This window comes from Hibiscus syriacus, unplaced genomic scaffold (genome assembly GCF_006381635.1).
Source record: "Hibiscus syriacus cultivar Baekdansim isolate YM2019G1 unplaced genomic scaffold, ASM638163v2 tig00111027_pilon, whole genome shotgun sequence".
Lineage (NCBI taxonomy): Eukaryota > Viridiplantae > Streptophyta > Magnoliopsida > Malvales > Malvaceae > Hibiscus > Hibiscus syriacus.
Window position 1 is genome coordinate 1,251,679 of NW_024062960.1, and position 27,043 is coordinate 1,278,721.

The following is a 27,043-nucleotide window of genomic DNA, read 5'->3' on the forward strand; positions in this document are numbered from 1 at the left end:
AGAGAACTTAAATAACCTTTGGTAATATCTACTAATTTCATGCTGACCAAAAAAAAAAATTAAGTACATTCAATTAGGAAAATGGTGTACTTTAATTTATTACCCAAAAGTTACTCTTTAGTAGGGGCTATGAACAATTTAATTGTATTGAAAAGGATTATTTATAGTTAATTTTTCAGTTTTTAATAGTTTTGAAATTTATTTATTTATTTATTATTTTCTAATCGAGTCTTAATTTAATCGGTATTATTGTTATTGTAATATCCAATAAGACATGAGTTCAAATGCGCTTAAACATAAATAATTCTTCGGTTTAAAATTTTAAAAAAATGATTTTTTAATTTAATGATTGTATAAAAAATAAGCACATTCAAATAGATAAGCATCGTACCATTGGCCAAAACAAAGTAAACGTTGTACCATAATTTGCTATCATTAATGAAGAAAATAATAGTTCTTTATTTGTAACATTATAGAGCTTTAGTTAATTTTTAGGATGAGTTTGATTTACGTAATAAAAAATTATTAATATTATTTTTAAGAATAAGATTATCGAAATATAATATTATCGGATACATTATTAAAAAATTTATATTATATTGTTTGATTTGTTTGACAAAGACGTAAAATTATAATGTTTGGTTAAAGAATTAAGATATAAATAAAAAATATTTTTCTAAATTATCGTTATATTGTGTTGTTAAATTTAATTTAACCAAGTGTGTTGTAAAAATTATTTTATTTTTAAAATTTTCCCTTATTTAATAATAAGAGAACTTTAACATGTACATTCAATTAGGTAAATGTTGTACTGTAATTTATTATCCAAAAGTTAACTTTTTAGTAGGGGCTATGAACACTTTAACTATATTGAGAAGGATTAAATTTCAATATAGTTCTTATTCGTTTTTCTAGTTTTTTTTCTTCATTTTTTTTATAGTTTTGAAATTTATTTATTTATTATTTTCCAATTGAATCTTAGTTCAATTAGTTTGATTGTAATTATAATATCAAGAGGAGTTATCTAAGAGGAGTGAGTTTAAAACTTCAAATGCACTTAAACTTCTATAGTTATTCAGTTTAAAAATTTAAAAAAATATTTTTAAATTTAAATTACTTAAATATTGTATAAAAGAAGGTACCATTGGACAAAACAAAGTAAACGTTGTACAATAATTTAGTATCATTGATGAATAAATTAATAGTTGAAACGATAATTAATTTTTTTAATGAAAATGATGAATTTGTAACATAATGAATAGTTGAGTAATCATTTTGTAACTTTTAATAGTCGAGAGACTCAACAAAGCAACTCCTATAGTTGAGGGGCCATTTTGTAACTTTTAATAGTCAGAGGACTCAACAAAACAGTATCCTATAGTCGAGAATTTTTGTATGCTTTACCCTTTATTTTATTGATGATGTCCACCCTCAAATTTTATTTGTGTCCACATCATACGAATTTTTTTGTTATTAATATATACGTTCACCTGGAATCTCATGTAATTAGAATTTATCTACATTTACAAACGAGTCCACAATGATTTCAATATTCAAATTACACTTTAAGACTTGGTGTATCTACAACTCTCTCAAATGGCTTTGGTGTATCTTAGTATTCCATTAAAGCAATCCAAAAGGAAACAGCATCAGATACTTTACAAATGAAAAGCCAAAGTTTCAATTAAAAATCAATAAAAACAGCTACGTTGGGACTTAAGCACCCCCCCCCCCAACACAAAAAAAATGGAATCAAACTTAGTGGAGAGTGTAGAAATGGGTCTTAAAGGGCGGATGGAAATCAAGCTTTTGTTTAGTTATTTTAGCCGATAAAGAGGTGTCGTGTGGAGTGCACACTTCAAATATATGCTACGTTGGGGGATGAATCTCTTTTCCCACTTTCGCGTGGAGATTGCATTTTCTTTATATTTATATATAAATGGTTATGATTCACTTACGCAATGTAATTTTTTTTAATTTTATATAGATTTAAGAACGTTAGATGAGTAAAAATAGATGACTGAAATTAATAAGAAGAAATGAGAAAATATTCATTGAAAAAATCGAATTAATCTCAACCATCTATTTTTACTATATCCGTATAAAACTACAAGAGTTCTACATCGGGTAAGTGAATCATAATCCTATATATATAATTCTTTACTCTTCTCTATGGATGTAGTAATTACAAGTAATTTCTAGGTGATCTTCTTATCAAAATGCTTTCTAACTCAGCAATCCACCACCCATTGTTCCACTAGACTTACCATTGCCAACCACCATAACAAAGTTAATCATTTTGTTTACATTTGTGCATTTTGATTTAATTACAAGTAAAAGATTGATTGATTTAGTAAAAGTTTGATTTTCTATCTTATTTTTTTCATTTATCATTATCTTTTTGTTTATCCTAATATATGAAATCATTTTTAATACCAATTTTAATGGAATGAAAAAAGGGTAACCTAATATTTAGTGGCTTGACCAAATTAATTGACATGACTCATATTAAATATTAGGATCGTGTGCCCTCCACACTCTTTTATCTATGAGCTTAGTGGACATCGTTTTCAGCATCAACCCATTGGCACCATTCCAAAATTTTCTCTATAAATTCTCTTTATCAAAGGCATGTGTCCTCCACAAGCCTTCTTATCGTACTATCATCTCTATATTCTTGCTTTTTTTCATCATGGCTGCTCCTCAAGCTCTTCAACTTTCATCACTTGACAATGTTGTCATCGACAATGAAGAAAATCAGATTCATGAGCCTGCTGTTGATGAATTTGATTACTCTAAGAGAGGACAATGGCTCCGAGCTGCCGTTTTGGGAGCCAACGATGGGTTGGTCTCCGTTGCATCACTAATGATGGGTGTTGGCTCGGTTAAAGAAGACGTCAAGGCTATGATCATAGCCGGATTTGCAGGTTTGGTCGCCGGAGCATGTAGCATGGCGATTGGAGAGTTTGTATCCGTATGCACCCAGAGGGATGTGGAAATAGCTCAAATGAAGAGAGAGAAGCGAAAGGGATCATTGGAGAGTGGAAAAGATGAGAAACTACCGAATCCTGTTCAAGCTGCCTTGGCGTCAGCTTTGGCTTTCACCGTCGGTGCGGTGCTTCCGTTACTGGCTGCTGCTTTTATAAGGCAGCATAAGGTGCGGATTGCGGTGGTGGTCGCTGTGGCTAGCGTGGCTTTGGTGGTGTTTGGAGTGGTGGGGGCTTTGCTTGGAGGAACTCCGGTGGGTAAATCTAGTGCGAGGGTGGTTGTTGGTGGATGGATGGCGATGGGGACTACTTATGGGCTCACCAAGCTGATTGCATCCGGTCATGAGATGCAAATTTGATTTTCTTTTCTGATGGTTAATGGTTAGTTTCACGTTTTGAGATTAAACTTTGTTTATGTGAAGCGTGTATGAAAAATGTATAACTTGTGACAGTTGTGGAATGCAGTTGAAGCTTTATTTGAATACCATCTCGGTTTAAAGATTACTCTCAATAGTCAATACGTGAAATGAGTGATTATATTTTTAGAAATTAATATTTGATCGAGTCTAGTTGAAAAATTATTTTGAGTTTAATATGATCTTATATATATATAGAGAGAGAGGGGGGAGGGGTTAGGATTCAATTACACCTAGTGACTAGTGTAAAACTTTTAGTTTTATATCTTTTTAGTATCGTTAGATGAAGAAAAATCAAAGTTTAAGATTAACTTCTTGGGTTTTCTTCCATGAATATCAGTCTCAATCTTTGATTTCTTCCATCCAACAATTCTAAAATGGTATAAAACTAAAAAGTTTTATACTATGTAATTACTATATAAATTTAATTACATAGTGTAAAACCTTTTAGTTTTACAAATTTAGGACCATTGGATGAGTGAAAACAAAATGTTGAGATTAATTCATTATTTTTTCCAATAGATATCTTCTCATTTTCTATTAGTCTCGTCCATCTATTTTCACTCATCCAACAGTCATAAATATATACAGAATTAAAAGAGTTTTACATTGTGAATAAGATATTATCTCATATATATATACCACACATGAGATCAATATAAAATAAGACACGAGCAAAAAACTAGATTTAGCGTAATTTAATATTGTCTATTTCTACTAATGGAAAAACAATAATATTATATAAGGTAGAAATTGCGAGAAGTACAAATACATAATTTCATGAAAAAGTCCACTTATGTATTTTAAGTACAAATACATAATTTCATGAAAAAGTCCACTTATGTTATTTTACTTCAAATTAATTAGTGAGAAAAATGCGCTTGCAATGTTATTGATAATGCTTCAACTAAATTCTAAAACCAAATCAAATTTGCATCGCATGACCAGATCCAATCATCTTGGTGAAGCCATAAGTTGTGGCCATCACCATCCATCCACAAACAAGCACCCTGGCACTAGATTTCCCCACCGGAGTTCCTCCAAGCAAAGCCCCCACAACTCCCAACACCACCAAAGTCACGCTAGCCACTACGCAATCCGCACCTTAGGCAGCCTTATAAAAACAGCAGCCAGTAACGGAAGCACTGCACGGACGACTAAACCTTTGGAGGCTTACTGATACAAACTCTCCGGTCTCCATGCTCCAAGCTCCGGCAACCAAACCTGCAAAACCGGCTACAATCATAGCTTTGACGTCTTCTTTAACTGAACCAACACCCATCATTAGTGATGCAACGGAGACCAACCCATCGTTGGCTCCCAAAACAGCAGCTCGAAGCCATTGTCCTCTCATAGAGTAATCAAATTCATCAATACCAGGCTCATGAAACTGATTTTCTTCAGTGCCGATGACAAAATTGTCAAGGGATGAAAATCGAAGAGTTTGAGGGGAAACCATGATGAAAAAAAGCAGGAATATAGAGATGATAGTAAGTAATAATATCTGAGTAACCAATTCTGAATCGGTTTTTAGTTCATTTCTTAAAGAATTGTCCATCCTTTACATGAAAAAAGTTGAGAGCCATAGTTATATAAGGTTACGCTTTGATTAAAAATTGGTATTTTATATTCATGCTTGATCTGACATGCTAACCAAGTTATGGTAGATATAATTGGTAAATAAATCAAAGAAAGTACGAGAAAATAAGATGTTTATCTGTTACGAAGAATTATTGATTTTAAAACGATTTTGCCCTAATCGATATAATTAAAAGATGGACGTAGTATGTTTTGAAGGTCTCAACCGAGGGCATTGTGACAAAATTTTCTTAGAGGAAGTCCTATATTAATGGTAAGTTTTTTCTAAAGATCAACATGTAATTTTATTATTGTATTAACTTATATTTTCTTTAATTTTTAAAAGTTTTAATTAAAAATAAGAAATATAATTGATATTAGATTTCATGTTTGATGCAACTCTTCTCAGAAAGGTCAGGAAAAACTTTTTGAATATCGAGTATCTTGAAATGTTATAACCAATTGAAAGCATGGATTTGATCTAAAAATAAAAAAGAGATGAAATCATTTTAAGGTCAGGAAAAACTTTTTGAATATCGAGTATCTTGAAATGTTATAACCAATTGAAAGCATGGATTTGATCTAAAAATAAAAAAGAGATGAAATCATTTTTTGTTTGTAGCCTTTTTGGCGACATGGTCGAGCGGTAAGATGGGGACTGCAAATTTCTTGTTACCCAGTTTCAATTTAGGTGTTGTATGATCCATTATTTGATTAAGTGATTAAACATGCTTATATTATTTCATATTTATGAATTAGAATAAGAGTATTTGTTGTTAAAATATAATATCTTTATGTTCAATAAAAAAACTAGAAAGCCCAACATTTTTTATGTTCAGAACTCAAGGAAAAACTAAAGTAATGATGAAAGGGCTAAAACTTAATGAATACATAGAGTGAACATGTATTAAACCAATTTGTAAAGATGGTTGGCAGTGGTAGGTGTTGCGAAAGACGGCTATCAGATAGAGCAAAATCGCAACTGATAATTTGAGAAAACAAAAATGAAAATAAAAGAGACATAAAATTTACGTGGAAACCCCCTAAATAATATAGGGTAAAAATCACGGGTAACGGTAGAAGAATTTCACTATGAGAAATAGGAATTACAACTTCTCTCGAACTACCAAGGAGAAAACAATGATAATTCTCTCTTGATAAAAAGGAGAAAACAACTCTCAAGAAACTCTCTAAATTCTCTCTAGTATTGGAAGAAAGCTAGAATGCTTTGGGATGGTTTTGAAGCTAAATGAGCTAGGGTATTTATAGTTGAAGCTCTAAGGACTAATTTGTAAATATCTAAAAAAAATGGCTAAAATGAGGTTTTACCATTGTTGAAAAAATCAACAAATGTTGCATCCATTTAATTCCACCGAAAGCCACCGAATTTGCCATGTGCAAAGCCACCAAAATTGATTTTGTGCTATTTGACTTTCAACAATCTCCCACTTGAAGATTTGATTTGGATAATCATATCTTCACATCATTCTTTCTACCTTGTACCATCATGTTGCTTACGTCTCTGACAGGCCACACGAGGATCGACACCAAGTAAATTTATTAGCGTTGATCGCCTTTGTCATGAAATCTGCTATGTTGTCTTTGGTATGGGTCTTCTGCATATCCACTGTTCCTTCTTCCACCTTTTCATGAATGAAGTGGTATTGAACTCGTATGTGTTTTGTCCTTGAATGAAATGTTGGATTCCTTGCTAGATGCAAGGCGCTTTGACTGTCACAAAAAAGAGAAACATGCTCTTGATTGTGCCCAAGCTCCTCTAATAACATCTTCAACCAAATTGCTTCTTTACTGGCTTGTGTAGCTTCTACATATTCTGCCTCTGTTGTGGATGTAGCCACAACTTACTACAATTTTGAAACCCAGCTTACAGCTCCACCAGCAACTTTGAACACATATCCTGTAGTAGATTTGCTTTTATCCAAATCCCCTGTATAGTCCGAATCAACATACCCATTGATAAGTAAGTTTGATCTTCTGTAACATATACAATATTTGAGTCCCTTTGATGTATCTTAGGATCCTTTACTGTATTCCAATGCTCTTTGCCTGGATTGCCATGTACCGACTACACTCCACTGCTTGTGCAATGTCTGGTCTTGTGCATATTATAGCGAACATTGAACTTCCCACTGCCGATGCATACGGTACTCGAGACATCTCCATCCTCTCTTGTTCACTGCTAGGACTCATACTGGAGGATAATTTGAAGTTAATAGGAAGAGGGGTAGAAATTGGCTTACAATCTTGTATGTTGAGTCGTGACAAGATCTTCTTCAAGTAATTCTTTTGTGAAAGCCAAATCTTCCTATTACTTCTGTCTCGGTGAATTTGTATCCCTAGAATCTTGTTTGCTGATCCCAAGTCCTTAATTTTAAATTCCCTAGCCAGTTGTGCCTTTAATTCTTCAATATGATCTTTGTTGGGTCCTGCAACCAACATGTCATCCACATACAACATCAATATAACAAAATCGTTATCACCAGACCTCTTGAAATAAGCACAAGGGTCTGCATTAAGTCTGTTGTATCCAATGCATATAATGAATGAATCAAATCTCTTATACCAACACCTCGGCGCCTGCTTTAAACCGTACAGAGATTTGTTCAACCTGCAAACCAAGTTCTTCTTTTCTTCTTCTTCAAAACCTTCAGGCTGGAGCATATAAATCTCTTCTTCAAGATTTCCATGAAGAAAAGTTGTTTAACATCTAGCTGCTCTAGATGTAAGTTCAATGTAGCACACATTGCCAAAACTACACGAACTGTTGTTAGTCGAACCACAGGAGAAAATATTTCATTGAAATCAATACCTTCTTTTTGAGATATCCTTTGACCACCAGTCTTGCACGATACCTCTCAACTTGATCGTCACCATTTCGCTTGATTTTGAAAACCCATTTGTTACCAATTGGCTTCCTTCTTGTGGTAGTGAACAAGGTCCCATGTATTATTTTTATGAAGGGATTCGATTTCTTCTTGCATCACCATTATCCATAGTGAAGCATCTGAGCTGTTTATTGCATCCTGGTATATTGATGGCTCACCGTCCTCTGTTAAAAGGCAGTATGCAATATTACCTTCTATAACATAATCCGAGTGCCAATTGGGACGTCTTCTCACATGATCTGATTGACGAGTTGTTGGAGTTTCAGAATTCTCTGGTTCTTGTTCATCTTGTGCTGGTTCTGCTTCAGAAGAATCTCCTTGTTCAAACTCATTTTCCACATGTATCTGTGTAGTCTTTGACTTTTCAGTGCTATCATCGTCTTCTTTTCTTTGTAGCTTATCTTCTACAAAGATAACATCTCTGCTAATGATCACTTTGTGGGCAGTGAGATCCCACAAGCGATACCCTTTTACACCATCAGCATACCCCAAGAATTTGCATTTCCTGGATTTTGTGTCCAGCTTTGAAATATCTTGGGAGTTATACATCACGTACACAATACTTCCAAATACATGGAGGTTTGAATAATCAGCTGGTTTACCAGTCTACATCTCCATTGGTGTCTTCAGCTCTATTGCAGTTGATGCAGCTCGATTCACCAAATAACAGGCGGTATTGACTGCTTCTGCCCAGAATGATTTTTCTAGGAATGCATCCCTCAACATTGCTCTTGTTTTTTCTAACAGGGTTCTGTTCATCCGCTCTGCCACTCCATTTTTTTGAGGAGTGTTCGCCACTGTGAACTGTCTTTTGATGCCTTCTTTCCTGCAAAAGTCATCAAATTCTTTGCTTGTGTATTCTCCTCCATTATCTGTTCTGAAACACTTGATCTTATTTCCAGAATCAAGTTCCACCCGCGCTTTGAAGTTTTTGAAAGTTGAAAACACATCTGACTTTTTCTTAATAGGGTCCACCCAACATCTCATAGAGTAGTCATCAATAAATGAGACAAAGTATTTTGCTCCACCTAGGGATGTAACTGGTGCTTGCCATACATCAGAGTGAACCAAATCTAGAACACTTTTGCCTCTAGAATTTGATGTGTTGAATTTCAACCGGTGCTGCTTACTTGTTATTGCAATGCTTTGCAGAATCTAACTACATGAGGCAACAGATGCTTATACTTCTAGCAAAGTCTCTCCTTTCAGCATGTACAAGTTTGCAGCTATCTTTTCACCTTTCAGCACCACAAGCGCTCCACGGAACACCTTCATGATACCTTTCTGTGTTTCAATCTTGCTTGCATTATTATCCAACAATCTAGATAATAAATTTTTCTTCAGGCATTTCACGTGTCGCACATCTCGAACAACTTTAATTATTCCGTCATACATCTTCAATTTGATGGTTCCCATGCCAACGATCTCTAAGGCATGATCATTGCAACTATACACAGATCCTTCTGAGACAGGTTCATAATGATGAAACCATTCTCTTCTTGAGGTCATGTGATATGTTGCTCCCGAATCAATGAGCATATATCTACAAATCGTTTTCTTCCTTCAACGGTGGTTGACGCTTCATAACATATAGCATCTCCATCATCTGAAGTGTTTACGGTATTACCTTGTGGATTGGGAGTTTTTATTTAGACTCCAACAATCCTTCTTCATGTGATCCTTCTTTCCACAGTTGTAACACTTTAAATTCTTCTTGCTCCTCGACTTCGATCTACCATGTTTGTGACTGCTGCTTTGGCCACGTTCTGTTGATCTCCCTCTCATCGTTGTCATCGTTGTCAACGCTTTTGCTTGTTGCAGATTTACTTGTCTGTCTTCCTTGTTCTTGCGCCGATTTTCTTCTTGTAGAACAGCAGCTGTAACGTCATCAAAGACTAGACTGGTGACATTACTGTTTGTCAAGTTGATGATGAGTTGATCATACAAATCCGATAGACATTGAAGTAGAAGTTCAACACGTTCTTGTTCTCCTATTTTACAGCTTAAGGATGTAAGCTCATAAAATAAAGTGTTCAGTGTATTTAAGTGCTCCGTCACTGAAGTAGATTCTGGCATACGGAGAGTATACAATTTTCTCTTAAGGAAAATTTTATTGTGCAGTGATGTGGCCTCGTACAATTTGGTGAGATGATCCCATATCTCCTTAGCTGTCTTCTTCTCATCGATGCTTGACAATACTTCATCTGCTAATGCTAGATGAAAGTTTGTCATAGTATTCCTGTCCATTTCAATCCATTTGTTACCATCTGTGAAATCTATCGGCCTTTCACTGATTGCTGCTAGACAATCGTCTTTCCTCAGGATGGCCTTCATCTTCAATTTCCACAATGATAAATTTCTCCCATTGAATTTTTCAATATCAAATTTCGTTGCCATGGCTTCTGTTTCGGATAACTCCCACTATTTCACTATCGTGAATAGTTCTCTGGAACCTTCAAAGAATGGTAATACCTTCTTACTTTCTTATGTTGGAGGATCCACCTTTTGGTGGCAACCACAAAGATAATAAACAGATATTACACACTCAAATCTGGCTCAGATACCAATTGTTGCGAAAGACGGCTATCAGATAGAGCAAAATCGCAACTGATAATTTGAGAAAATAAAAATAAAGATAAAAGAGACACAAAATTTACGTGGAAAACTCCTAAATAATATAGGGTAAAAACCACGGGCAACGGTAGAAGAATTTCATTATGAGAAATCAGAATTACAACTTCTCTCGATCTACCAAGGAGAAAACAATGATAATTCTCTCTTGATAAAAAGGAGAAAACAACTCTCAAGAAACTCTCTAAATTCTCTGTAGTATTGGAAGAAAGCTAGAATGTTTTGGGATGGTTTTGAAGCTAAATGAGCTAGGGTATTTATAGTTGAAGCTCTAAGAACTAATTTGTAAATACCCTAAATTACAATGGCTAAAATTGAGGTTTTACCATTGTTGAAAAAAATCAACAAATGTTGCATCCATTTAATTCCACCGAAAGCCACCGAATTTGCCATGTACAAAGCCACCAAAATTGATTTTGTGCAATTTGACTTTCAACAGTAGGTCTATTGGAACAATGAGTGGTGGATTGTTGAGTTAGAAAGCAATTTGATCGGTAGAAACCTATTTCTACATCCGTAAGGGTAGGTTAAAGAATAATTTATTATATACCCATTGAATTTAACTTAATTATCAGTGTTTTCGGTTCAATATATAAGAGAAAGTAAGATCTAATATATCGATTTTATTAAAGGTAAAAAACCCTAAACATTGTTTATCTCTTTCTTCATATTTGGTTGATAGACAATGGATAATCTTGGGGCTGCCATTATCGTCAATATTTCTTGTTTTTCTTTTGATTTCTTCTATCACATCTTTGTTTTTCTTTATTTTTTTAGTTTGAGTTAATTGTATCATACATTCTCAAACTATATCTCTCATTCTAAATTGATCCATAAACTTTTGAACATTCCAATTTCATCCTCAAATTATGACTCATATTCTAAATTAGTCCCTAAACTTTTGAACATTCAAATTCCATACTCAAACTACAACTCTCGTTCTAAATTGGTTTCTAATATTTTGAACATTCCGATAGCATCCCCCTTAATCATTCAAAAGTTTAGGGATGAAAATAGAGAATTCAAAAGTTTGGGGACCAATATAGAATGAGGGTCACATTTTGGGGATGAATTTGGAATGTTCAAAAGTTTGAAGATCAATTTAGAATGATGATCATAGTTTGGGGATGACATTAGAATGTTTCAAAGTTCAAGGGCTAATTTAGAATGAGTGTTATAGTTCAGGGATATATGATGCAATTAACTCTTTTAGTTTTTCATATTTTCGTTTTTATGACATGTTTTTCTCTGTTTTTTGCACGATTTCAATCGTTTGACTGTTGTTTTCATTTATCTTTTTTCTCCTTATGATTGGATTTGACAGCGTCATGATTGATCAAGATGACGTTTATCTATTATCATGTTAATTTTTCCCGCTTTAGATTATCAAATTGGAATTTGGATACGAAATTTAAAGGAACTGAATAGCTTCTCGTTTCTTCTCCTCTTCACCGAATGAAAACATCCAGAATGACATTGTGACAACCAAATGCCGGCATAGTCCTTTCCAATGCACCGTGCACGAAAGATAATACACAATAATGAACACGCGTTTGATTTAGTGTAGACGAATGTTTATCTTGAAATATGTATTTTTATTTTGTTATTTTTTATTTTATTGAATGTATTCATCTTAAAATTTTATTTTTGTCCATCCCATGTATTAAAATTGTCTTTTTAATATATATATATCTCCACTCTCAACATATTTTTTAGATCCACCGTTGATTATGTATAAAGAGGGTTATCAAGAGCTTTACCTTATTAAATCTTATTCAAGAATTTAACGTTTTTAATGTCGAAATTTGATTTTTTAATTTTATTTAAAAAAAATTAATGTTTTGACCAATTAAATTAGCCATAACTATTGTTATATTATTGGGTTGCGAATACAAAATATTTTAGTAATAGTTTGTAAATGTAATTTTAAAAAGCTTCAACTGCATTTCATAATTGTCAATAACATTTTCATACATGGTTTTGACAAAGAAGTTCAATCTAAGAAAATAAATATTTTACACCGAAGCAAAAGCAAATCATATTTGCATCACATGATCGGATCCAATCAGCTTGGTGAGCTCAAAAGTAGCGCCCATCGCCATCCATCCACCAACAAGCACCCTGGCACTAGATTTAGCCACCGGAGTCCCTCCGACCAAAGCCCCCACCACTCCGAACACCATCAAAGCCGCGCTAGCCACCGCGACCACCACAACAATCCGCACCTTGTGCTGCGTTATAAAGGCAGCAGCCAATAGCGGAAGCACCGCACCGATGGCAAAAGCCAAAGCCGACGCCATGGCAGCTTGTACAGGATTCGGTAGTTTCTCATCATTTCCACTCTCTGATGACCCCTTCCGCTTTTCTCTCTTCATTTGAGCTATCTCCACATCCCTTTGGGTGCATACGGATACAAACTCTCCTATCGCCATGCTACATGCTCCGGCGACCAAACCTGCAAAACCGGCTATAATCATAGCCTTGACGTCTTCTTTCACCGAGCCAACACCTATCATTAGTGACGCAACGGAAACCAACCCCGTCGTTGGCTCCCAAAACGGCAGCTCGGAGCCATTGTCCTCTCTGAGAGTAATCGAATTCACCAACATCGGATTCTCGAATATTGTCTTCTTCGTTGTCGATAACTTGTATAGGTATCTCAATGATGTTAAGCGATGAAAGTTGAAGAGCTTGAGGGGTAGCCATGATGAACAAAAGCAATAATATATGAGATAAGAAGGCTTGTGGAGGACACACGCCTTTGACAAAGAGAATTTATAGAGAAAATTGTGGAATGGTGTGTATGGGTTGATGCTGAAACCGACGTCCACTAAGATCATAGATAAAAGAACGTGGAAGGCACACGTTCCAAATATTTAATGTATATATATATATTCCCACTGGCTTCCACCCACTATATCTAAAGGTATGAGAGACATATAAATTAATTTGGTCAATCCAAAACATATTAGGTTACCCTGATTTTTCATTTGATTAAAAATTGTTTAACATCTATTATATTTGATGAATTTATAAAAATAAATAAATAAAACAAGATTAACATGGAATAGATCAAGTAAGATATGAGATTTATTTTTTATTTGATTCACCATCTTCCATAGATTAGAGAAACAATAGTCTAATGATCTATTATATTATAAATATAAAAATAAAAATGACAAATACGTATAATTTCATGTATCACAAAACTCATTTAACATCAATTATATTTGATGAATTTATAAAAATAAATAAATAAAACAAGATTAACATGGAATATATAACCTGATGTATTACAAAGAATTCCCCAACGTCCTAAAAAACCATTTAGAGCCCAATAATTACATAAATCACAAAAACTAACTATTTCTCTTTAAAATAATTTTAAAATGTAATAAAAATAATAACAGAACTATGGTAAAATTATCTTTTTGGTCATTGGAGTTTTAGAAGTTACAAAATGGTCATTAAACTTATCAATATTTATCACTTTTTTTAAATATGCAATGATTAATTTTTTACAAGTTTGATAAATTTAATGACCATTTTATAACTTCTGAAACTTTAGTTGGCTAAAAAGAATATTTCAACATGATTCGGTGATCATTTATGTATTTTACCTTTTAAAATATGCTAAAAATAACATTTCTAAGATAATTACACTAACCAACTCAACTGAACTCTAAGTTCTCATCTACGTTATTGTTGTTGCGAAATTTGAGCCTAGAATCCTAACTTGGTGACTATGAACTTTTAATTTAAAAGGGTTATATTAATTAACTAAACTAAAGAAACAATTAATTTTTTACATGTAATTAAATCAAAGGTGAACTATAGTCATTCAATTTTAGGTTCTATAGAGATTATGCGTTAGATTTTAAAATACTTCAATTTAAATATTGAACTTTAGTTTGGATTCAATTAGAGAATCGAGCCATTAAATCATTGATAATATGATGACATGATCTTTCTTTCTCATTTTGCTATAGAAAATTATCAATTTTTCCGGTCGTAGCTATAGTCATTCAATTTTAGGTTCTATAGAGATTATGCGTTAGATTTTAAAATACTTCAATTTAAATATTGAACTTTAGTTTGGATTCAATTAGAGAATCGAGCCATTAAATCATTGATAATATGATGACATGATCTTTCTTTCTCATTTTGCTATAGAAAATTATCAATTTTTCCGGTCGTAGTTGCTGCTCAATTATTGTCCATCATTGGTATACATTCGCATCAAGATCAATACAAAAATGTTTGTATTTCACTCCTCTTTAATCTCTTAGGATTGTTTTTCTATGAAAGTCAATCTAAAGATTCAACCTTCTCATGCTCCAATCTCTTTCGACGGTCATCTGATGAAATTAGTTTTAATGTATGTTATTTGTCTTCTTGAAAGAATGATTCTCACCATTTATATTTTTAAACAAGTATCTAAAACCTCTAAAGTATGAGAAAAGCCTCTAAACCTAAAAATATAGTGGATTTTTATATTAAATTTCATGAGTTTTAAAGATGTTTAGAGAAATATAAACATATAAAATGATAGAGAACAATGAGAAATAAATGAAAATCTCTAATTTTGATGAAAAAGATGATGTAATAAAATAAAAATTATTTTGACTTCTACGTCAATATCAAAACTATCACATCATTACATCTTTTCAAATTTAACAACAATCCAACGTCCTAATTAAATTAAACTAAATTTTAATACTTCAAATATTTTAAAGTTCAACGACAAAATCGATATAAAATCTAAAGCTTAGTGATTGCCAATATAATTTAACCTAAAATCAAAGTGTTAAAATGTATAAAAATGGTTAAATGTAATGATAGCTGGCAATGGTAGGTCTTGTGGAATAATTAGTAGTGGATCGCCGAGTTAGAAGGCATTTTTTTTATAAGAAGAGACCTATAAATTACTTGTGATTACTACATTGATAAGGGAAGATTATATTATATTATTTAAGAAAGTGCAATTTCCACACGAAAGTGTGGCAAAGGGACTCAGCCCCAACATAGTATATTTCAAGTGTGCACTCCACTAGACATAAGACAATCTTTATTGGCTCAAATAATTAAACAATTGTTCACATTTAATACCCACTCTAACACTTTTATTCCATTTTCATATTGATTGATTTGAAACTTTCTCTTTGATTAGTAAGTATCCGATGCTGTTTCCTTTTGGATTGCTTTAAATTGAATAGTAAGATCACCAAATGATACGTGGGAGTAGTTGTAAGAATTAAAATTAAGTGAAAAGAAGGATTTGGATGGATGCGAGAGCTACGGTACAACATTATTTTCTAGGGTTTTTTTGTTTGCACACATTTTATCTCTATTACTTACACATTCTATCACTTTGATCTTAATTTTAATTTAATTCAATAAATTTAATTATATAATAAAAAATGGTATTGAGGGTGCTGAACCCAAATTCTTGAGAAGGAGCTTGCCCTAAGCCCCTAACCACTTAGATTAAATTAAAATTAAGGTCAAATTAATAGAATATGTAAGTAATAAAGACTAAATATATAATTATATTGATTTTGTTAACTATCATGTCGATTCTTTCATCAAATATAAACGATAAGTCTCTTGATTGATATCATTTAAATATTTAAATGATATGATTAACAAAATTAAATAATTAATTATTAGAGAAGTTTTTAACGAGAAATTAATAAATATATTACCGAATAAAAAACTTTTAATTGTATTGTATCTGATCAAATAATTGAGGTATAACAAATAACAAAAACCTGATCTTTCCCTGTAGAGGTATTGTATTGTATCGACTTAAACAACATTCGTTTCATTCATGATCGATCGGAATAAATGAAGATAAAGCATTGATTTAGATCACTGGTTTCGTGCACGATTCTGTAATTCCGTCAACAAATCAATTAATGTGTACTATGTAACATAGGTTGCTCCTCATACCTATAATAAAATCATGCAGGAAATCAGAATGTTATCTATTTTTTCCAGCAAAAAATGAGGTCAAGTGATTTGATGTGCATACGCCAATTCATCTACATTTATGTTGGGTAAAAAAATGGAGTAATCACAGAATTATTATCACATAAAGTATTACAATCAACTGGCTATAGACTTGGGACATCGAAATGTGGTGCTTGAAGGCGATTCTAGGACCTAAAAGAAGAAAATCGACAAAATCGTGCTCGAACATTCTATTATTTCGAAGACAATATACTATATTTTTATGGAAAACGAAAATTTTAAAGACAAGGCATAATTATGTCACTAATACAAAGAAAGAAGTAGGGTTATGTGAATAATAGAAATATGATTATGTTTATGGTATGTGTCAATGTGTGAACCATTTGCAAGGTCTACCGTTGAAATTTTTTTCTCTGGTTAATTACTTATAGTTTCGCTGAAAATCCAAAATCACCCACGTCAATTGCCATGAATTCAATTCCGGAAAATCTATGGGCAATGAAGCCAACTGACAGTAACACGTCTGCCATTGAAGGAAATTGCTTAGCAGGTGCTCGTGTGCGGTTCGTATTAAGATGTCGGGGTCCGGTGTAACGGCCATATACATATGCTTTTCGATATCAACCAACTTTATTACATCCCTCTCGCCGTTCTCGTCGTTGTTATCAACATGAGTCTCTCTTATGTTGCTACGCTTATAGTATTTTTCTAGGCAAGATTGTTCAACGGAATGAAGGATCTCGTCCGAGCAACAATAGCACACGCAAATCGTGACCACGATTTTGGAATACTCTGCCGTCGCTTCCATGAGTTTACGAGCTCCGTCCCTAAGTTCCGTGCTCAAGAGCTCGAGGTTTCCCGCGAAATGAAACCGTGCTTCGTTATCTTGGTTAGTAGCGCGATACTTTCCCGCAACAACGACATTATTTTCCCGACTTCTTGCGGCTTTCTTCTGAAATTATCGGTGCTAAAAGCATATGCAGTGATGTATTTTATGCCGAGTTCGTAGCAATAATTGATCAAATAGAAGAGAGCCATAGCATCCGCGTCGTGGCCGGCTCCTTCGTTTAAGCGGTTCCTTATAGCGTATCTCCGGTTTCCGTCCATAATCACGGTGATGTGAGAGGGAATAGGACCGATTCGGAGAACTCGGAAGACGAGTTTTAGTACCAAAGTCTTGCATATGGTGAAGATTTTTCTAGACAAAGATTCCCTTTCCATGGTTAGATGGAGATGAGAATGTGAAGAATGAAAATATTTAGGGGGTGGAAAAGCATTTTAAAATAGAATTAAATGGTGAATTTTGTTCAATATTTAGCCACCGTGTTGGAAGTGTGACAACTGATCAAGAAAACTCAAGTGGCATGTAATGTTTTAGGTGCTCAATGAAGCCTAAAACTTTGCCGAATTTCATATTACTCGACCATGTTTCAAAGTTTATAATTTAATATAAAAATTAGGAATACTTTTAGGGTAAAATAAATCCATGTCTTTTGACTATTTGTAAGTGTTGCGGAAGACGGCTATCGGTTAGAGTAAAATCGCAACTGATAATTTGAGAAAATAAAAATGAAGATAAAAGAGACACAAAATTTACGTAGAAATCCCCTAAATAATATAGTGTAAAAACCACGGGCAATGGTAAAATAATTTCACTATGAGAAAATAGGAATTACAACTTCTCTCGATCTACCAAGGAGAAAACAATGATAATTCTCTCTTGATAAAAAGGAGAAAACAACTCTCAAGAAACTCTCTAAATTCTCTAGTATTGGGAGAAAGCTAGAATGATTTGGGGATGGTTTTGAAGCTAAATGAGCTAGGGTATTTATAGTTGAAGCTTAAGGACTAATCTTATAAATACCCTAAAAGTACAATGACTAAATTGTGATTATACCATTTTCCAAATTCAACAAAACTCTGGAATATTTTTTTCCACTTTTGAATCCTACTTTCGGTGCATGTCAAATATTCAACAGTCTCCCACTTGAAGATTTGATTGGAACAATCATATCTTCACACCATTCTTTCTACATTGTACCTTCATGTTGCTTACGTTTCTGAGAGACCACAAGAGGATCGACACCGAGTAAATTTATCGATATTGATATGCTTCGTCATGAAATCTGTTATGTTGTCTTTGGTATGGATCTTCTGCATATCTACCGTCCCTTATTCTACCTTTTCACGAATGAAATGGTACTGAACTCGTATGTGCTTTGTCCTTGAATGAAATGCTGGATTACATGTTAGATGCAAGGCGCTTTGACTGTCACAAAACAGAGAGACATACTCTTGATTGTGCCCAAGCTCCTCCAACAACATCTTCAACCAAATTGCTTCTTTACTGGCTTGTGTAGTTGCTACATATTCTGCTTCTGTTGTGGTTGTATCCACAACTAACTACAATTTTGAAACTCATCTTACAGCTCCACCAGCAATTTTAAACACATATTTTGTAGTAGATTTGCTTTTATCCAAATCTCTTGCATAGTCAGAATCAACATACCCATTGATTAGTAAGTTTGATCCTCTGTAACATAATGCAACATTTGAGATCCCTTTGATGTATCTCAGGATCCTCTTTACTGTATTACAATGCTCTTTGCCTGGATTCACCATGTACCGACTAACCACTCCCACTGCTTGTGCAATGTCTGGTTGTTGAAACATTTTGATATTTCGATATAACAAATTAAGTTAAATGGATTTTAAGATTTTCCAAATGATTTTCTAAGTATATTCGATATAACTATTCGAATATCAAAACATTACTCCAAATATTTCAAAAATCATTTTAATCCTTACTTAAGTGTAAAATTAAGTTTTAATCATAAAATAATTTCAAAATAATTTTACAAAGTATTTCGAACCAATTCAAAGCCAAAAATTCCAGATTGCTCAGAGGGAACCGATTCCCCCCATAGGAGGAACCGATTCCCCCCTGAATGGTTTGGCTCCGAGATTTCCAGAATGCTCGGAGGGAACCGATTCCCCCATAGGAGGAACCGATTCCCCCCTAAACAGTTTTGTTCCGAGAATTCCAGTATGCTCAGAGGGAACCGATCCCCCCCAAGGGGGTACCGATTCCCCCCTGTTCAACGGTCGAAATATTTGAATTTTACACTTAGGGAACCGATTCCCTATGAGGGGGAACCGATTCCCCCCACGCTCCAAGCTGTTTTATTAAATGTTTTCACACTAAAACGGCTATAATATCTTCTCTAATCATCCCCAACGTTCAGAAGTGATCCAAGGTGTATTTAAGCAAGCTTAGAAGCCATTGATCAATAACAAGAAACATCAAGCAACTAGAATCAAGAGAGAATCAAAGAGAAAGCATCAAACCTCAGTTTGAGCATTTCAAGCCTATTTTCATTCAATATTCATTTTGCTTTCAAGAACACTTTTTGTGCTTAATTGTATTCATCTTTGAGTGTTCTTTTCTTTGTTCTAGAATTGTGCAAACATCTTACCTTGTGAGGTTTTCTTGTAAGTTTGCAAATTTGTAATCTTCTCTTTGAGAAAAGAGTGTTCTCAAGGTTGGGGTATACTTGAGGGAATTGTAAGGTTATCTCTTTGGCCTCAAAAGAAAGAACAAATTAGTGAATTTGTTGGAAAATCCTTAGTGTGGATAGCTAAGGTAGTGGACGTAGACTTTGTTTGAGAAAGTCGAACCACTGTAAATCGCTGTGTAATTACTTTCAATTTTCTGCAAAAGCTTCCACAAAATTTTTATTGCCAATTCACCCCCTTCTTGGCCAATTTCGTCATTCGATTAACTCAACAATTGGCATCAGAGCCTAACTCATTTGAAGTTTAATCGCCTCTTGAGTCGATCCGGGAAGAGTTACATCGATTACAAAGTCATCAATGGCCTCCACTTCAAACTTCGACTCCGGTCTCGATTCGATGCCCGTCACAGCCTCCTTTCTTCAATGGAGCTAACTATGCCTATTGGAAGAATAGAATGATGTACTTCATTCAAGCAAGTGACATGGGAGCATGGAATGCTGTAGAAGAAGGATACATCAAACCTCTCACTCATCCAAGGTTGTGGAGTGAAGGAGAGACAAGAATGTTCCAGCTCAACTCCAAAGCCATCCATATTATTTTTTGTGCTCTTGGACCATGAATACGGAAGAGTTTCATCGTGTACAACCGCCAAAGAAATATGGGACAAACTTCAAGTCACACATGAAGGTACAGATGAGGTAAAGAAATCAAAAATTAGTATTCTAACACATAGCTATGAAAATTTCAGGATGAAACCAAATGAAGACATCAAAGCTATGACGGATAGATTTTCAACGATTGTCAATGGTCTCAAATCATATGGAGAGATCATCTCAAATGAAAAGCTTGTGAGGAAGTTAGTCTACTCCCTCCCAAAATCATGGCAATCAAAGAACGGCAATCATCGAGTCTAAGGACCTATCGTCCTTAACTCTTGAAGAACTTATCGGTTCACTCCTCACTCATGAGATGATGCTTGAAGATGAGGTGGACCTTGATAAATTGAAGAGACACCAAAGGAGAAGGAGAAGAAGAAAAACATTGGAGTTGCTCTCAAATCCACAAAAGATGAGAGTGATTCTAATGATGATGATGATGACGAGGAAATGGCCTCAAAGATGACCAAAAGAGAAGGACCCGATCATTGCTATGAATGCAAAAGCCAGGGCATGTCAAATATGATTGCCCACAATTGAAGAAGAAGGTCATCAAAGAATAAGCACAAGGCTCATGTGCTACATGGAGCGATGAAGAAGGTTCCGATGAAGAACAAGAGTAGCAAACTTGTGCTTATGGCATTTGGGGAAGATTCTAAGGTACCTCTAACTCATCTGATTTTGATGATTTATCTTATGATGAGTTATTAGAGGAATTAATGGTTGGCTTCGGATTATGAGAAATTATTTTTAAAATAAAAATGATGTTTCAAAGTTGAAAAATGAAATAAACTCATATCCAAACCAACAATGATCTTGAAAGTAAATCAAAGATTTGCAAATCAACTAGAAGAGTTTGAAAAGAAAAATTTAGATTTGCAAAATTTACTTTCAAAGGTCACTGATGATCATCAAAAGAAATTGATGATCTTAAAACTTCTTTTGATAAAGTGGAACAAAACGTTTTGAAAAGGAGAAATTCAAAATCCAACTTGTTAGAAATATTTTAGAAACTACAATCATAGAAATCCTCAACGAACCTTAAATGGTAAATCTTTAGAAGTATATGGGTTCCTAAAGGATCATTACTACTAAAGATAAAGATATCCTACACAAATGGATACCTAAGGGGACTAGGATTTTGGAAACTAATGAATAGGACCCAAAGAATTTGGGTACCAAAATCAAAAATTATCTATGTTTGTAGGGAAAGGAGCATTGCTACAAGGCACGAGAAACAAATCAAATTCATGGTACCTTGATAGTGGATGCTCAAGACACATGACCGGAGACAAAGCCGGTTCATAGAGCTTAACGTCAAAATGGAGGAGAAATGACTTTTGGTGATAATTCAAAGGTCACATTGAAGGTATTGGTACATAGGTAATACCTCTTCCATACAAATTAAAATGTTTTATATGTGAATGGATTAAAGCATAATCTATTGAGTATTAGTCAATTATGCGATAAGGGATTCAATGTCTTATTTGAAATTAATGGTTGTAAAGTCATTGACATTGCATCTAATCGATTATGCTTGTTGGTCATAGAATAGGAAACATTTATATGGTGCATTTAGATTGATATGACTAATTTATGCCTAGCTAAGGGTGAGCATGATAGTTGGTTATGGCATAGGAGACTGGTCATGCTAGTATGAGTTTTGCAACGGTTAATTCAAGGAGACTTAGTAAGAGGGTTGCCTAAGCTTAAATTTGATAATGATAAATCTGTGATGCTTGTGCTAAAGGAAAACAAAACGAGTTTCTTTTAAATCTATTAATGATGTATAGTAGAGTATACAATTGATCCATTTAGATCTTTTTGGCCAACTAGAACTACTAGTTTGGGAGGAAACAATATGCATTTGTCTTGGTAGATGACTATTCTAGATACACTTGGGTTCTATTCTTAAGTACTAAATGAAGCATTAGAAATTTCATCACATTTTCAAAATAATCCAAAATGAAAAAGGTTACTCTATCACTAGTGTTAGAAGTGATCATGGAACTGAATTGAAAATCTTGGATTTATTGAGTTTGTAATTCTAATATTAGCCACAATTTTTCAGCACCTAGAACCCCTCAACAAAATGGAGTTGTTGAGAGGAAAAATCGACTTTAGAAGAAATGGCTAGAACCATGCTTTGTGAAAAAATTTGCCAAATATTTTTGGCGGAAGCCACAAATACCGCTTGTTATGTTATAAATCGAGTAATGATTAGGCCAATTTTAAAGAAACTCCATGAAATTCTCAAAAATAAAAAGCCTAACATTAGCTATTTCATCCTTTGGATGTAATGTTTTGTTTTAAACAACGGTAAAGAAAATCTTGGTAAATTTGATGCTAAAAGTGATGAAGGAATTTTTCTGGGTTATTCCTTAAATTCTAAGCTTATCGTGTATTTAATAAAAAACTTTAGTTGTAGAAGAGTCTATACATGTTGCTTTCGATGATAATCCCCTTCTGAGGAAGGATTCTTCTGTTAATGATGATGTAGGTATTGTACAAGCAAATGAGTTAGACATGACGTTGGAGAATCATCATCAAAGGAAGAAACAAAAGATGAGGAAACTCTGATCCCCTCGAGAATCCAACCATTGAAGAAAGGGAAGTATCTTTTCCAAGAGAGTACAACTATGTCAAAGATGGTGAAATTATAGTGATCCATCAAAAGGGGTAACTACTCGATCTTCTCTTAGAATATCTGTAATTATGTTGCATTTATTTCATGCATAGAGCCTAAGAACATCAAAGAAGCATTAAAAGATGAACATTGAATTATGGCTATGCAAGAAGAATTAAATCAATTTGAGAGAAGTAAAGTATGGACATTAGTTGAAAGGCCTAGTAATAAATCTACTATAGGTACTAGATGGGTTTTTTAGAATAAACTTGATGAAAGTGGTAATATAGTGAGGAACAAGGCTAGACTTGTTGCTCAAGGCTATACTCAAGAAGAAGGCATAGACTATGATGAAACATACGCTCCCGTAGCTAGGATGGAAGCAATTAGAATGTTATTAGCATTTGCATGTTTCAATGAATTTAAATTATATCAAATGGATGTTAAAAGTGCATTTTTAAATGGTTTTATAAAGAAGAAGTGTACGTGGAACAACCTCCAGGTTTTGAAGATTCAAATTTTCCGGATCATGTTTTAAAATTGACAAAAGCTCTTTATGGTTTAAAACAAGCTCCTAGAGCTTGGTATGAAAGATTGTCAAATTTTTTAATTGAAAAAGATTTTTTAAAAGGAAATGTTGACACTAAATTATTTTTAAAGAGAAAAGGTAAAGATTTATTAGTAGTTCAAATTTATGTTGATGATATAATATTTGGTTCTACTAATGATGTTCTTTGCCAAGAATTTTCTAAGCTAATGCAAAGTGAGTTTGAGATGAGCATGATGGGGGAGCTCTCATTTTTCTTGGGACTCCAAATCAAGCAAAGAAAAGATGGCATCTTCATTAATCAAGCTAAGTACGTCAAAGATATGCTCAAGAAGTTTGGACTGGAAAATGGGAAACCTCATAACACTCCAATGAGCTCTTCAACAAAGCTTGACTTAGATGAAGGAGGTAAATGTGTAGATGTTAAATTATATAGGTCAATGATTGGCTCTTTGCTTTATCTAACTGCAAGTAGACCGGACATTATGTTTAGTGTTTGCTTATGTGCTAGATTTCAATCATGTCCTAAGGAATCACATTTACTAGCTGTTAAGAGAATCTTTAGATACCTTAAGGACACTCCTAGTTTAGGACTTTGGTATCCTAGAGACTCTAGCTTTAGCTTGCATGCTTTTTCTGATGCGGATTATGGAGGATGCAAATTAGATAGGAAAAGCACCTCCGGTACTTGCCAATTCCTTGGAAATATGCTGATTTCTTGGTTTTCAAAGAAACAAAATTGTGTTGCATTATCTACCACTGAAGCCGAATACATTTCAGCTGGTAGTTGCTGTGCACAAGTTTTATGGATGAAACAACAACTTTTTGATTATGGAATTGAAGTAGGTACCATTCCTATCAAGTGTGACAATACTAGTGCTATTTGTCTCACTAAAATCCCATCCAACACTCTAGAACTAAGCACATTGAAATAAGACATCACTTCATTAGAGACCATGTCACTAAGGAAGATGTAGTTCTAGAATTTGTTGATACTTTGCACCAATTAGCGGATATCTTTACAAAACCCTTAGACAAGGAAAGATTTTGGACACTTAGGAGAGAATTAGGTTTGACCAACCTATCTTCACTAAGTGTTTAAAATAATTTTAGCACTTTTAATAAATCTTGAAAAATGCTTATAATAATTTTTTGATTGCATTCTTGCTATTAGTTAGGAGGAGTTTTGTGATTCTTAGTGAAAATTAATTTTATGTTCAAAATCGATTAAAGATTAATTTATTGTTTGAACATAATTAATTTTTGATATATGAGTTGTCAATACCACTAGAAAAGATTAATTTAGCATTTTGTGCTTAAAAATCGGATTTTAGCATTTTGGTGCAGAGGGAATCGATCCCCCCCTGAGGGAACCGATTCCCCCTTTGAAGGGGAACCGATTCCCCCCACAGGGGAATCGATACCCCCTGGGGTTCTACTAAAATCTGGCAGAACAACCCCAAAATCTCAAAAGCCCTCTTCCTCTCTCTTCGCCGTTTCTCCCCTCTAAATCTCTCAAATCTCCATTTTTGCCTCAAATCAACAATATTAATCGGAATTTGCTTCAAATATCATCTTCTAAACCTGTTGGAATCATTAAAATCGTGCAAACAACATCTAAATCCCCTCAATCTTTATCTTTCAAGGTAAATTTTTTCTAAACTCTTTATTTCATTATTTTTGAACATAGGATTAGTTTCAATTAGTTCTAGGTTGAAATAGTGATCGGGCATTGATTATTTAGTGATTAGAAACTAGATGTTACAACTAATTTCATCAAAAACACAAGAATTTTTCAAATTTTTTTAAATTTTCGAAATAATAATAAAAATGTTATTTTTCAAATTATTGTGTTTTGATTAAATTATGTTGTTGTTATGAAAAACTATACATATATTGTTTCTCAAAACCATATTTTTCAAAAGTTTTTCAAAAACTTTGCCCATTAGGATTGATTTAGAGAATCTTGAAATATTGAGGACTCATTTGAGTTTTGGGATTAATTGAATTGCATACATTTGTTTTAAAATTGCAGGTTATTCTATCTATTCCGATTTCCTTCACCATGTCAAATCCTAAACGTCCTAGGTCTTCATCTAGTCGTTTTAGTAGTCAACCAAATCCACCTCCAAATCCTCCTTCTATTCCAATTTCTAATCCCAATCCCACTGATCCTAACTTGACTATCCAAAATTCGTGTTTCAATCATCCTGGGTCTAGAAATCACCGATATTGGTATTATCAATATTTCGATTCTTACAAAATCCGGGAAGAACGTATTCCTTCTCGTCAAGCTATGTTAGCTATCGATTTTAAATATCTTCTTATTTTACAAGAATGGAAATTTGATAAACTATTTGATCTTGAACCCATCGTTTACCATCAACTTGTTCGTATATTCTACTCTAATGCCGTTTGTGTTAAAAATCAAGATGAAACCGAAACCATAGGAATTCATTCCTACCTTCTAGGACAATTCTTATATATTGACCCGGCATATATAGCCAATACATTTGGATTAGATAATGATGGTATTTCGAATGAAAAACAAATTTTAGGTTCTCGTTATAAAAGAAGAGATAGTGCGAGTGTCTTAGACCTACATGAGCGTTTTCTTCATCTAATGATTTCTTGGTGGTTTCGACCATCCGGAGGTCGTTATTCTACTCTTAGAGCTTTGGATCTTTGGTGGTTACATTGTTTCGAAAACCGTATTAAAATTACCTACCTCAGATTATTTTTGCTGAAATTGTTGAAACCGTAAATCTTGTTCCTAACAAGAAACTCTGTTCATCTCTAGTTTACGGTTGTTTTTTGAGTAATCTGTTTTCCAAAGCTGGGCTTAGAGTCGGTCTAGATGCCGTTTTTCCTCTTAAGAAACAAATCAATCTTCTTTCCTTAACGAGAGCGGGATGGGTAAAGAACAAAGAAACCGGTGAATGGGTTCGTTCTTCTACTCCGGGAGCTAGTTCTTCACAAGCTCCACCCGAGGCTGACGAAGATCCCGAGTTTGAACAATTAATGAGGGATATTGATGAAGCTGAAGAAGAACCTGAACAACCCGAAGAGCAGCCCAAGGAGCAAGCACAACAAACGCATCAAATGCCTCCATATTTTCAATCCTTTATGGAGACATTCGATTTCCGATACGCTACCATGGACTCGCGCTTTTCCTCTATAGAGTCTCATTTATCCACAATGGGAGCT

At 33.9% G+C, this 27,043-nt stretch overlaps 1 protein-coding gene and 3 pseudogenes across 1 annotated transcript; 1 reads left to right on the forward strand and 3 right to left on the reverse strand.

Annotated features, from left to right (window-relative positions):
* Positions 1–2,644: 2,644 nt before the first annotated feature.
* On the forward strand, positions 2,645–3,369 carry LOC120150773 (vacuolar iron transporter homolog 4-like). Its single transcript, XM_039163399.1, has one exon. It carries the CDS (start codon positions 2,693–2,695, stop codon positions 3,344–3,346), a length of 654 nt encoding a protein of 217 aa, XP_039019330.1. The 5' UTR covers positions 2,645–2,692; the 3' UTR covers positions 3,347–3,369.
* A 959-nt stretch (positions 3,370–4,328) lies between these two features.
* LOC120150986 lies at positions 4,329–4,849 on the reverse strand (annotated as a pseudogene).
* A 7,637-nt stretch (positions 4,850–12,486) lies between these two features.
* LOC120150796 lies at positions 12,487–13,261 on the reverse strand (annotated as a pseudogene).
* Positions 13,262–16,911: 3,650 nt separating this feature from the next.
* LOC120151039 lies at positions 16,912–17,736 on the reverse strand (annotated as a pseudogene).
* Positions 17,737–27,043: the final 9,307 nt, after the last annotated feature.

Excerpts from the sequence above, each read along its gene's own strand:
- LOC120150773 (XM_039163399.1), top strand. The coding sequence starts at position 2,693 with ATGGCTGCTCCTCAAGCTCTTCAACTTTCATCACTTGACAATGTTGTC.